Raw genomic sequence first — 14,815 nt, 5'->3', positions numbered from 1 at the left:
CTGGTTCCAGACCACCTGTTGCAGAACTACTTTGCAACACATCCAGTGGTGGGTCTACAACCACCAGACCACTTGGTGATAGTCCTGCCAGTCTGCAACTTTGCAGCAGCTGTTTTGTCTGCAGACCATTCTTGAATATGCTGCACCAATTTGTTGCCTTAGAGAGGGGTAGTCAATGACAGTACATTTCCTTTGTGGCTGCAGATGCCTGGGGACTTCTGTACCCCTGTGGTATTTGAGTTATAACTTCAGAGACTGGATTGTTTTGTCTTATCCCATTTCAATCAGCAAACTTGCAAGACTTCTGTGTCTGCAATGTAAGCTTGGGTATGTTACGCTGATGGGACGGATGCTCGTGATACTTTTCTCCAAATGTAGGCAGAAAGTTTCAGGTGTTTATGAAGAAAGCTTTAGAGGTGTGTGTGCTTTGGACAACATTTGTTTCTCGTGAGGAGCTTGGGTGAGCTAAAGCAGAGAAAGTGCATATTGTCAGAGGTTGCCTTCATAGATGAAGTATGTCTATCTTCTTTGCACAGTTTGGTGGTTTCACGGTGCTTGGGGAGGGAGGAAGACACTTACCCTGGGAAGTGCACCATCAAGATTTCACATATACAATTATTGGAATATACATTAGTTAATATCCTCAGTTACTGTTGGCCAAACTACAATTGTATATAATGTATTTATTGAGTTGTCATTGTCCTCTTTCATTGCTTAATGTCCTGTGTTTGCAACCCTTCTGCCTCTTGCTCCCAGCAATACGTTCCACATTTCAGGAACGCCGGCATAGGTTTCACAGAGCTCCCTCACCTTCAGGAGGAGAGACTGGAAAAACTTGGCATTCCGTTGGGACCGAGCCTTCGTATTCTCCAAGAGGTCAGATGCACCTCCTACGTGTGAGTGACACAAGTCTCTTCAAATTTTGTACAAGAATCCTTCTGGATCAAATTAAGCTTCAGCAGAAAGCTACGAGAATCCATCGAATAGTCCTGCTGGATAAAGATCTGAGATTGCCACTTGAAACATTTCACAACTACACACAAGAAATGCTGCTTAATGGTCAGGATGGATTTCGATACACTGTTATCAGTCGATAACACTTTGCATCACTCAGTACTGCTGTATCAACAGTCTAGGAAATGTGATGCTTTAACACCAAATTCTACCGTGTACAGTATCAATAAAGTATAATTAAATCATTGAAATGTTGCTGCATTTTTTTATGTTCTTCTGTGTTTAGTCCACAGTTAAGATATTCTTAGACAAACCAAGCATGGAAAGATGTCACCTAGAAGCAGCTGCTCAAAAGCAACCTGTTGTGTCAGCATGTAGGTAGTAATTAATTTCTTAATACTGATAGATTTTGCAGCCAAGGACCATTGGCTCGGGGTCTGGCAATCTTTACACCATTGGTCAATGTCTATGGAAACATTTATTTTGCTGTATACTCTAACCAAAAAACCTAGGAAATGTCAGCCTTTATAATTTGCATTCTCAAATAAAAAGATTTTTCTACAGCTTGTATGATGCCTGACGGGTCACATCTGTAATCTTATCCGCATGACAATGGCCATGTGAAAAGTATATTGGTCTCTTGAAATTATAGTTTTGGGAGGGGACCATAAACTGAACTCGTCTTGGAATCTGTAAGATTCAACATAAATTTGCTTCCTTTTTTGCATTTTGGAAAAGAGTCGAGACATTTCCCATTGGTGCGAGTGCCTCGGATCTGATTAAATCGATCCTCTTCATCAGACTGCAGCAGCTATTGGGAAACACTTCTTTAAGCAAAATATATTAAGAGTGTGACTCTAGCAGCTCAATTGCTAAATCTAAATAGAACATGCAAAGAATTAACAGGCCTGTTATCTTAAAAAAACGTCACAAAGTGTTGGAGTAACTTAGAAGGTCAGGCAGCATCTCTGGAGAACATGGATAAGTGATGTATTGAGTCGGGACCCTTCTTCAGACTTGGGACTCGAGACCAAGTCTGAAGAAGGGTCCTCACCTGAAACTTTACCTGTCCATGTTCTTCAGAGATGTTGCTTGAGTTACTCCAGCACTTTGTAACTTTTCTTGTAAACCAAGATCTGCAGTTCCTACCATTTTAACACTACTTATTGGGTCCATAATATCTCAGAGCATCCAGGCTAAGTAATGACCACATAAGTATGAGAAATGGTGCATGCATTGAAGATATTCTGACGTAAAAAGCAAATACAACCAAGCCTCTTTCAATGACTTTCCACAATTTGACAAATGGAACAAAAAAGTTAATCTTATCCATAAAGGACTCCTCCAAACAGTGTAGGAAGGAATTGCAGATGCTGGTTTAAACTGACGAGAGACACAAAATGCTGGAGTAACTCAGCGGGACAGGCAGAATCTCCATATCCCTGGATTCCGTTCAAGTACCTGGGGAGGGGGTGGTTTGGGTGAAAAGGAACGAGTTAACCAGGGAGGTGGGGAGGGAACGATCTCTCTGTAAAGCAGAAAAGGGTGGAGATGGGACAATGTGGCTTGTGGTGGGATCCCGTTGGAGGTGGCGGAAATGTTGGAGGATTATGTGTTGTATGCGATGGCTGATGGGGCGATAGGTTAGAACTAGGGGGACTCTGTCCCTGTTGTGACTGGGTCAGGGGGAGCATGGGATATCGAGGAGACCCTCATTACACCGTGTTCTTTTACAATAAATTGATCTACATTTAGATATGATTCAAGTTGGTATATTGGTAAGAATCATATCCACCAAATCCTAGACTGAACATATTAACTTGGAATGATACAAGGTAGGTTTTTCAGAAATGTAATTATCTAAAATAAAATTAAAATCAAACAATGTATGAGGCAACATTTTAACAAGTACCTGTACCTTTTAAACATTGAGCTGTTTCTCAATATTTGTAAGTGGTATGTATCAGTATAATAATATTTGTCTCTCGACTCCATTAGACTGGTCAAGAAATACACTTCATTATAAAACTATTGAAATTTGCACAGCAAAGAACCAGTGGCATATAATGCCTTTCATGACCATGTCAAAGCTAATTACACTTTACCCATTGTCACCTCACTTTCAATATTGATTTAATTTTCCTAGAAGAGCAAGACCCCATTACCTCAGTAATCACAAGTATCCTCTTAAATCCAAACATTGTAATAAAGATGGACAGCTTTAGCACTGATATTATTCTATTGTGTAACCACAATGTAACAAATGTGCGACTTACATGCCAGTTTGCATCCAAATTATTTAATTGCCGTTTGAGATATGGAACGGCAACTGGTGCTGAGTTTCATTTTATTTGCTTAGAGATACAGCGTGAAAACAGGCCCTTCGGCCTACACACTAAGGACAATTTACACCGAAGCCAATTAACTTACGAACAGGATTGACTGGAAAAAAACCCATACAGTCACAGGGAAAACATAAAACCTCCATACAGACAGCATCGAACCTGGGTCTCTGACACTGTAAGGCAGCAAATCTACCAATTGGGTTCCAAGTGGCAACATGAAACTTATCAACGTTAATGGGATCCAGTTGTTTGTGTGCAAAGCCTCGTTGGAATCGACTGGAAAAAAAAGCAGAATCGCAACGTTCAAGGAATGCTGCTGTCTACATTACATTGGTGAGGTAAACAGTGTGGCGTCAGAAAAAGAGTGGACTTTGCATTTAGAATTCACAGATAAAGTGCCACCATAATTTTGAGCTCATTGTAGACTTCAGGAAGTCCAGAGGCGGCACGCACACCCCCATCCACATTAACGGGACGGAGGTGGAACGTGTTTCTAGCTTCAGGTTCCTGGGAGTCAACATCTCCGATGACCTCTCTTGGACCCACAATACCTCTACTCTGATCAAGTAGGCTCATCAGCGTCTCTTCTTCCTGAGGAGACTGAAGAAGGTCCATCTGTCTCCTCAGATCCTGGTGAACTTCTACCGCTGCACCATCGAGAGCATCCTTACCAACTGCATCACAGTATGGTATGGCAACTGCTCTGTCTCCGACCGGAAGGCATTGCAGAGGGTGGTGAAAATTGCCCAACGCATCACCGGTTCCTCGCTCCCCTCCATTGAGTCTGTCCAAAGCAAGCGCTGTCTGCGGAGGGCGCTCAGCATCGCCAAGGACTGCTCTCACCCCAACCATGGACTGTTTACCCTCCTACCATCCGGAAGGCGCTACAGGTCTCTCCGTTGCCGAACCAGCAGCAGGTCGAGGAACAGCTTCTTTCCGGCGGCTGTCACTCTACTCAACAACGTACCTCGATGACTGCCAATCACCACCCCCCCCCTCCTGGACACTTATTATTATTTATTCAAATCGTTTGCTATGTCGCTCTTCAAGGGAGATGCTAAATGCATTTCGTTGTCTCTGTACTGTACACTGACAATGACAATTAAAATTGAATCTGAATCTGAATTTTCTCACTGCAGAACTTTGCCACATTTCTGCTCCAACAGTGGCACAGTCTCAATTGGAGAATTTCATTCCTGCTCGGGTGAAGCAGGAAAACTAATCAGTGGTAAAAACAGCCAACCTCAACAGTCTGATTTAACTTCTACACATTGCCAGATTTAATATTAAAAAATCAGCATTAAGGTAATATCTTTTACATCTCTAAAGAAAGTAACAGACTTCCTGATGGTATTAATGTATCAAACACAACAGCATTGTGTTTGCTCCGATTAACCACAGGCAGAAATGTGACAAACACCAACCAGGATACCACCAACAACCCTTCTGTTTGGTCCTGTCTATCAGATAGTGATTTTCATGCAATTTTTTTTTTCCAAGATATAGATTATTAATCTGAGATAAAGCAAGGGTGTGTACTTACCTGGAAAGTGAAGTTCGGGCAGGCGCAGAGTCCTGAGTGGGATGATCAAAACTAATAGACAAAAATAATATGTGAAGTGAATTAAATGGCAGCAAATTAATTTTGGTGTGCAAAGTAAATATGAAAATCTTTTATGCAGGGAAACAATTTCCACGGCACCTTGGCAGACTTTCCATTTAATGCACTTGTGCAAGAGCAGACTAGAAAACTGGCCGAGGAAAGGCTGCCTTGTATGTGGCCTGCTTGACTTTTGTTGGCATCTTCAAACTCAGAAAATGATCAGTATCACTAAACTAGTGGACAATTGATGTGCTTGCTTAGTGTGTGAAATCTGAGATACTATAGCTTGTATCTCAGTCCTTCCTCAGACCTCAGTTTGAAGGGTCTTGACCCACAACATCACCTATTCCTTCTCTCCAGAGATGCTTCCTGTCCCGCTGAGTTACTCCAGCATTTTCCTTCAATTTAAAACAGCATCTGCAGTTCTTTCCTACATACCATAGCTAGTATTAGTTCAGAAGATGCAAGCAACAAGGTAAAGCCTAGAAGCAAGACAAAGAAAATGCAAATTTGAATCTGAAGACATTGGGAAATTAAGCCGAGGAGCAAATTATAATTTTCATCGTAAAAATGAAACTACAAGACTATTGTCAAAGGTATTAGGAAGGCTTTTTAACCCATGTGTGTCCTTGAACTTAAGTCAGAGCAAAAAGGGCAAGTTAAACAATATGTGCAGGAATAATAAATGACACCAATATTTGGCAATATGATTAATTGTCAGATTATTGAAAACATATTACCTGTACCCATAAGCACTCAAACAAAATATTACTGATAAATATGGAAGAAGTAAATTGTCATAACATGGAATTAGCAGAAATTCAACAATGAAAAGTGTGATGAATCACAAAGTGCAACAAAAATCCGGGCGCATGGGTAGGTTAGGAATAGTTAACTAACCAAGTCCAGAATATAAATACATTGCATAAGAAATAAAGCAAATAAGATAGCACAAATCAGTTTAAAGGATCTAAAGTACTGGCAGTATGGATACCCTGCCTAATCTGCACGTCAATTCTATCTAACCATCTTTAATCCTTATCCTTTGTTGTTTCTGGATAATGCGCTTCAACCCCAGCATCCAGTTCACTTTCAATATTCTCAGGTGAGGTAGTTGGAGACTAAATAGGCTTAAATAGAGCTTACCAGCTCATCTAAATCTTTTACTTCAATGCAGCTAGTAAGTTATGCACCCTTGTCTTTGTTCAAATTTCTGCACTGTGAACTTGTCGGCTTCAACTGTATTTGGCCGCGACGCTCTCCAGCTTCGACCAGGCCTGCAACGTGGGGTTATTCTTGTTTTGTTTATCATGTTGCCGGCTTGTGTGAGTGAGTGTGTGGGCCCACATAGTAATTAATACTTAAAGGTCCTATAAAAGATTGATTTATTGAGTGGTGTTGTTTGAATATCTGTGAGAAACGCCAGTAAAACACCATATTTTGGTTATTGATATTTTATTTTGTATTTCCGTGACCAACATATTTTTTATTTTAATTAATATAATAAATGTGAAGGTAATTCATTGGAACATAGTTGTCAGTTGATTTATTTTAACTGTTTCTACAGTAAGGTATACCATTTAATATTGAAATTAAAGGTGCTCTATTGTCCAAATTAAAAGAGTGCATAAATACTTAAATTAAGGGTTAAAGTTTATATAAGGGAATTAAAGTTTACGAACCTGGGGCGCAGCTCATGTAGAGGGCAAAGAAACGCTACATTTACTTTAGACTTTAGAGATAGAGTGTGGAAACAGGCCACTCAGCCGACCGGGTCTCCCCTAAACAGCTATCAGCCCCATACACGAGCACCATCCAACATACTAGGAACGTGACAATTTTACTGAAGCTAATTAACCTACAAATCTGTATATCTTTGGAGATGTGGGAGGAAACCAGTGCACCCGGAGAACACCCACATGGTCACAGGGAGAATGTACAAACAGCACCCATAGTCAGGATCGAACCCGGGTGTCTGGTGCTGTAAAACAGCAACTCTACTGCTGTGCCACTGTGGCCCTATTTCTTTTCTGTAAATAACCATATAACAATTACAGCACGGAAACAGGCCATCTCGGCCCTACAAGTCCGTGCCGAACAACTTTTTTCCCTTAGTCCCACCTGCCTGCACTCGTACCATAACCCTCCATTCCCTTCTCATCCATATGCCTATCCAATTTATTTTTAAATGATACCAACGGACCTGCCTCCACCACTTCCACTGTAAGCTCATTCCACACCGCTACCACTCTCTGAGTAAAGAAGTTCCCCCTCATGTTACCCCTAAACTTCTGTCTCTTAATTCTGAAGTCATGTCCTCTTGTTTGAATCTTCCCTATTTTCAAAGGGAAAAGCTGATCCACATCAACTCTGTCTATCCCTCTCATCATTTTAAAGACCTCTATCGAGTCCCCCCTTAACCTTCTGCGCTCCAGAGAATAAAGACCTAACTTATTCAATCTTTCTCTGTAACTTAGTTGTTGAAACCTAGGCAACATTCTAGTAAATCTCCTCTGTACTCTCTCTATTTTGTTGACATCCTTCCTATAATTAGGTGACCAACATTGTACACCATACTCCAGATTTGGTCTCACCAATGCCTTGTACAATTTTAACATTACATCCCAGCTTCTATATTCAATGCTCTGATTTATAAAGGCTAGCATACCAAAAGCTTTCTTTACCACCCTATCTATATGAGATTCCACCTTCAAGGAACTATGCACGGTTATTCCCAGATCCCTCTGTTCAACTGTATTCTTCAATTCCCTACCATGTACGTCCTATTTTGATTTGTCCTACCAAGGTGTAGCACCTCACATTTATCAGCATTAAACTCCATCTGCCATCTTTCAGCCCATTCTTCCAAATGGCCTAAATCACTCTATAGACTTTGGAAATCCTCTTCATTATCCACAACACCCCTTGGTATCATCTGCATACTTACTAATCCAATTTACCACACCTTCATCCAGGTCATTAATGTACATGACACACAACAAAGGACCCAACACCGATCCCTGAGGCACCCCACTAGTCACCTGCCTCCAACCCGACAAACAACCATCCACCATTACCCTCTGGCTTCTCCCATTCAGCCACTGTTGAATCCATCTTGCTACTCCTGCATTTATACCCAACAGTTGAACCTTCTTAACCAACCTTCCACGAGGAACCTTGTCAAAAGCCTTACTAAAGTCCATATAGACAACATCCACTGCTTTACCCTCGTCAATTTCCCTAGTAACCTCTTCAAAAAATTCAAAGATTAGTCAAACATGACCTTCCAGGCACAAATCCATGCTGACTGTTCCTAATCAGACCCTGTTTATCCAGATGCTTATATATATTATCTCTAAGTATCTTTTCCATTAATTTGCCCACCACTGAAGTCAAACTAACAGGCCTATAATTGCTAGGTTTACTCTTAGAACTATTTTTAAACAATGGAACAACATGTGCAGTACGCCAATCCTCGGGGACTATTCCCGTTTCTAATGACTTTTGAAATATTTCTGTCATAGCCCCGGCTATTTCTACACTAACTTCCCTAAATGTCCTAGGGAATATTCTGTCAGGACCTGGAGACTTATCCACTTTTATATTTTTCAAAAGTGTCAGTACTTCTTTTACTTTGAAATAGTATCCATAGCTACTCTACTAGTTTCCCTTACCTCACATAATTCAATATCCTTCTCCTTGGTGAATACCGAAGAAAATAAATTGTTCAATAATTCCCCATCTCTTTTGGCTCCGCAGATAGCTGTCCACTCTGTCTCTCCAATGGACCAATTTTATCCCTTGTTATCCTTTTGCTATTAATATAGCTGTAGAAACCCTTTGGATTTACTTTCACCTTACTTGCCAAAGCAACCTCATGTCTTCTTTTAGCTTTTCTAATTTCTTTCTTAAGATTCTTTTTACATTCCTTATACTCCTCAAGCACCTAATTTACTTCATGCTGCCTATAATTATTGTAGATCTCCCTCTTTTTCCGAACAAGATGTCCAATTTCCCTTGAAAAGCTCTTTCCAATTTTTACTGTTTCCTTTCAACCGTACAGGAACATAAAGATTCTGTACTCTTAAAATTTCCCCTTTAAATGTCCTCCATTTCTCTTCTACATCCTTCCCATAAAACAAAATGTCCCAGTTCACTCCTTTTAAATCATTTTATATATATACATGTTCAATGGAAATATATGGCCAACTTGCTCAAGAACGAGCTGGCGTAGACTAAGAGCAATGGAATCTTGAGTATTAGTAGCAACCAAAGGCATCTAAGTAGTTAGAATTACAATTAAAACACAAAGTACTTGTACTATAACTCTAGGATAAGAGTTCAACTAAGAAATATATAAACTTACAATAAATAACTCCATATGGAAAAAAACAGCTACCTATGTATTGCCTAGCTTTTAACTCCCTTCACTGGTGTTACGTTGAGTTAAGCCCACGACACCGCGGGAAGGCTCAACAGTTGGTTTGGGCATCCCAGAACAACGCTCGCTGCTCAACTTCTGCTGCCAACTCTACATATCTAAGCCTTTTCCTTTCATAAGCCTCACCCACTAAATCTCTCAAGGCACCGTCAGTTCTATAAAATACACTGTCCACTGACTAAAACACTATATCAGGCCTCAAACTAGTATTAATTATTTCCTGAGGAACAACAAATCTACCAGCATCTCCCAATCATTGGCTCCCTGTAATTGGCCTGACTCATGCTTGTTTGCAAACTTCCCTCCTCTACCTTTCTCTTGCCTCTCAGTCCCAAGAGGGTAATCACTACCCTCTCAGTCCCAATGCCTACTGAGTTCACTTGTACTCTCCTCCTCTCAATTGCTGCATCTATGCACTTCAATACCTGGTTATGCTGCCAAGTATACCGACCCTGAGAAAGACTAGTCCTACATCCTGACAAAATATGCCTCAACATTGCCACCTCTGAACACAAGGGACACGCCGGGTCCCCACCTACCCATTACTTGAGGTTCAGCGGTGATGGCAGCAGAGGATAAATAGCCCTTATAAGAAAACTTCCATGACCCGCCTCCATGCACCACAGGTCCCTCCAGGGAAAACTCTTCTTTTCTACACTTTACCAGTTCATCCACTGTACCTGCTTAACCTGAGCCACTGCCCTTATACATCTCACTGCTTCTTCCTAATGACGTACCTGCTCTACAACCAATTTCTTCCTCTCTGTTGGACCTGCCTTACTCCACGCTGGTTTCCCTGTGCTGGGCGCGAAGCCTCCTTTCCCTTGCTGCACCCTACCAACAATGTCTGCCGGCCTCAGAGTTTCTTCTACTACCTGCTTTGAGTTCCACTTCCTCCCTCTATTTACACTCGGCACCAGATTATTAACTAAAGTATCCTTGCTCCCTGATAATTTCAACTCTAACCTCACCTTAGCACCCTTAAACTCCTCTGTTAGGTTAGACAATGGTAAATGGAGAATACATTTCCCATATAAAGCCACATTACTAAGACACCGTGGAACTCCAAACCATTTCCTAATATATGAACTATCCAATCTCTCTTACCTTTCCACCTTAGAAATTGGCACCTCATATACTGTCAATGGTCACATCAACCTAAGGAATAACCCAAACTACAAACACCACAACTTCAACTTGCCAGGAAGCCCTGATTTGTCTTTTGTTTCAGTAACATATTTTCTAAATTGCTGAATCTGTTCAGTGTCATCCAACTTCCTGTTATACCACCTACCCAAACTTGTTTTAATTGGTTTCTCCATTATAGATGGGATTTCTTCTTCATCTACAAAAAATCTTTTCTCTACTACCTTTACTCTTACCAAATACTCCATGACTTACTAGGCTTAATCTTCAGTCCGTTCTGTCATCTCTCCCCGCCGACGACCCACCGTGATGGTCTAATCACTAGCTCCATTGCCATTGTGAACGCTAACAGTGAAATAGTACACCTTGCCATAATGCCCATCTCTAGTCTCTGCCATGCTGTCGTAAAGTCTGCTGTACTAAAACATTCGGGCATCTTGGAAATATGTTTTCACTAAATTTACTATCGATCCTGGAACTCTAAAGAAATCAAAAGCACTCCAAATAAGACTATGTGGCACAGATCCAAACGCATTTGCCAGGTCCAAAAACACTATATGCAAATCGCTTATTTCGAGCAAAGAAGAGATGACGGAAACAGAAGTAAATTAGGATTAAAAAACATAGAAAGTGTAATAAATATTGGTAAAGCCATTTTGAATGGCCAAAAAAGACACAACAGTGACTTTAAAAAACACCTATAGTTGTAAAGATTTTCACTATTATTCTTGTTGCAATTATTTCACTACTAGACCAAATCGGTGGAGTGACATGACAGGAAAAGATCATTCGAAAGGTTCTTGCACTGTTACAGTCCTAACTTTCTGCGACAAGTGTAATGGGCAATTATGGTGCAGCAATTTCTTTAAGCTCACCTGCAGGTTGAGGGCAACTTGCTATTTTTGCAAGACTTAGGGAGGAACAATCTAATCAGTGGAGATTCACAAATCACAGTGTCACTGCTGGTGTACATTGGATGAGTGATTTACACTTTACAAATGTCATTGATCACAGATATTTTGACAGCAGTCTGGATCACTGCAATGCAGAATACATTTTTAAATGGTTCACTTATTTTTTCAAGTTCCTTCTGGGAGACTTCAGTGGTTGTTAATTGTGCTCTCAATATCATCCATTAATTGTTAGTCAAGGAGGATGACATTTAATTCTTTTTCTCACCTCATGGGCTATTGGTAAATGGATTAATTCTGCAACTGTAAACTCTGACACCACACAGGATGTGGGATTACTTTGCTTACCAGTTTGGAACAAATCCAAAAGCCACATCATCAAGGAAGTAAAGTTGTGCAAAACTGTTCCAGGACTTTGAGTGCTAATGAACCAAGCGAACTACATTAACCTAATTCACATCCCATGGTACTTGGCTCTGCACATTCACATTCAATCCAGTGCATTTCCATTGTTATAGTGGGAAGGGAACAATTATATTAGGTGTAATCTTTGAACTCTTACTTGTGTTTGCCGTGACTGATTCCCACTCTTAAGCTTCCATGAGTGCAAAGTTCATACGTTCTTAAAGCAGAATTAGGCCATTCGGCCCATCAAGTCTACTCTGCCATTCAATCATGGCTGATCTATTGTTCCCTCTTAACCCCATTCTCCTGCCTTCTCCCCACAACTCCTGACATCCTCACAAATCAATAATCTTGTCAATCTCCGCCTTTAATCAAGAATCTTTTGAACTCTGCCTTAGGGAGGGATGCAAAGTTGTTGGAAGTGCACGTTAGCAGAAAGGCAGGAGGAGAGGGAGGAAACTGGTCCCCAGACACTGGGAATATAAGACACTGCAGGTCAAAAGGTTTTATATTGATTTCTGTAATTGCATACGTGGCTGTTGGGACTATGAGGCATTATAATTAAGTACCCGGTTACTTTGAATATTGATCCATAGACAGGCTGAAATTCCACAAATAAATTAAAATAATTCAGTAACAATAACACTGAAGCTATTGTTATGTTCATAGCCGGATGCCCACGGGTGTGGAGTAAACAACACTAACCAGCTCACCTCTCAACCACAGGATCTGGAACGCACCTGCATGCTCAGCATATTTCAAGTTACATTTTTCTGATTGACCCTTTAATAAAGCCATTTTAAAACCAAACACAAATAAAGACATACGTTGTGGAAACAAGGAACTGCACATATTGGGCACCTGGACTTAAAGGTTAAAAATAATATTTAAAAAGTTTGAGGATTAAATGTGCCCTTACCTGATTTGAGTTTTTCAAATATACTGCAGTTGAACTCTGAAAGGATCTAACAAGTCACTCTATTCAGTTTAGGGTGTGTAATGAAATACTTGCCTGAGCAGCAATACCGTGTTCATATATTTAAACAATGAATTCAGAGCTTGTGGTTCATTTATTGCCTATCACTCTTCTGAATCCCCTCCCTGGGAAGGTAAGGCAAGGCAAGGCAAGGCAAGGCAAGGCAAGGCAAGGCAAGGCAAGGCAAGGCAAGAAGATTATTTGTATAGCACCTTTCAACAACAAGGTAATTCAAAGTGCTTTACATAAAACATTATAAGCATTGGAAAGAAACACATATGAAATGACATTTAGATGTAAAACGATTATTAGATTATTCAGATAAAATAATTACAAAATTAAAAGCAATCAAATAAAATATTTAAAATAGAATAAAACCAGGAATAGAAGTTACAGTGCAATATAGGTAATTAATAAATTGATATTGTTTACTGAAAGGCAGCGGCAAACAGAAAAGTCTTCAGTCTAGATTTAAAAGAGCTGAGAGTTGCAGCAGGCCTGCAGTTTTCTGGAAGTTTGATCCAGATATGTGGTGCATAAAAACTGAATGCTGCCTCTCCATGTTTAGTTCTGACTCTGGGGACACAGAGCAGACCTGTCCCAGACGATCTGAGAGGTCTGGGCGGTTCGTAGCTAAGCAGAAGTTCAGAAAGGTAGGGACCCACCATTGAATTTGACACTGGATCGCACACCAGGCTGTTTCTATTCACTCGCAAATTGATGTAAACACACAGCTGTGATGCCTAATAGGTTGCAACGTGAAATCAGCTCATCTAAGCACAGTCAGATCAAGACCTATCGTTAAAAAAATTTCCTTGCTCCTTCGACTGTAGGAGATAGCTATCTACATATGATAAGGAAGTACCTGTACTACAGAGTTCAGAGAATACATGAACAAAAAAAAAGTGCTGAAGAAACTCAACAGGTCAAGCAGCATTTGAAGGGTCAGGCTGAAGAAGGATCCTGACCCAATATGTCGTCTGTCCATTTCCCATTACAGATACTGCTTGAATTCCTCATGCATTTTGTTTTTTGATCAAGATTCCAGCATCTTCAGTGTCTCCAGAGAAAATACGTGCTTGTCAATTCAAAGAACTGTCTTGCAATTTCTGCTTACTCCACAGGATGGAGACAGTGCAAACAATCTGTCTAGAGTGTTTCATTGTAATATGTACCGACAATGGAACACTGGAATTCTTACTTGCTACAGCTTAACAGGCTCATAAACGCAATTACAAATAGATAAATCATAATAATCAAATATACAATAAATTAATAAACGTAATGTTGTTTGTAATATAATACCAGATAATCATTATAGCGCAAATAAACCAAAGTTTGTAATGCTGCCATAGAAAGTCCATAGAAGGTCATAGTTACTGTGTTGTATTCAAGATACAAGATAGATTTATTCATCACATGTGCCAGATGGCACACTGAAATGAAATTCCCATACAGCCATACAATAAAAATAAGGGACACAACACACTATAGGGTTTGACATAAAACATCCCCACACAGCAGAATCAAAGTTTCCCACTGTGTGGGAAGGCACCAAAGTCAGTCTCTTCCTCCATTGTTCCCCGTGGTCAGGGCCACCCCGTGCCTTCCGCAGTTGCAGCTACGGGCGGCCCGATGTTCAGGACCGCTCGCTGGGGTGTTGTAAGTCCGACGTCGGGGCTGCGGGACGTTCTCAGCGGCGTGGACACAGAGTCGGCCTCCTCCTACCGGAGTCGGCAGCTTCCAAAGTCCGCAGGCCGCGCCGGGTGGATACTGCTGCTGGAGACCCTCTGCAAGGCGCCCCAGGACTCCACGATGACGGTCAGCGCCGCCCGCGTTGGAAGCTCTCCGCACCAGAGCTCCACGATGTTGGAGCAGCGGCTTAACGCTCCAGAGCTCCAAACGGCGACCCAGGTAGGCATCGCCCGCTCCGCGGTGACTCCAGCGCTGCGCCGCCGCTGTAGCAGCCCCGGTTCGGTTCCCGGTCCCCGGCAGGAAAGGCTGCTCCGATCCAGGTGGTAGGCCGCGAGGTGG

General features: G+C 41.2%; 1 protein-coding gene across 3 annotated transcripts in view; it reads left to right on the top strand.

The window, feature by feature from the left end:
- The window catches only part of LOC129700311 (uncharacterized), a 78,317-nt gene extending 77,102 nt beyond the window's left edge, over positions 1–1,215 (top strand). For 2 of the 3 annotated variants that reach the window (XM_055640685.1, XM_055640684.1), the window contains one exon: positions 757–1,214. In XM_055640685.1, the coding sequence (XP_055496660.1) occupies positions 757–900 (144 nt within the window). In that variant the 3' untranslated portion in view covers positions 901–1,214. Of the gene's footprint in view, positions 1–756 lie in introns of all 3 variants that reach the window. The other variant, XM_055640687.1, reaches the window with a different exon arrangement.
- The last annotated feature ends 13,600 nt before the right edge of the window (positions 1,216–14,815 follow it).

This window comes from Leucoraja erinacea, chromosome 9 (genome assembly GCF_028641065.1).
Source record: "Leucoraja erinacea ecotype New England chromosome 9, Leri_hhj_1, whole genome shotgun sequence".
Lineage (NCBI taxonomy): Eukaryota > Metazoa > Chordata > Chondrichthyes > Rajiformes > Rajidae > Leucoraja > Leucoraja erinaceus.
Note: the sequence above shows the minus strand (reverse complement) of the source record. Positions and strands in the feature narration are given on the sequence as shown.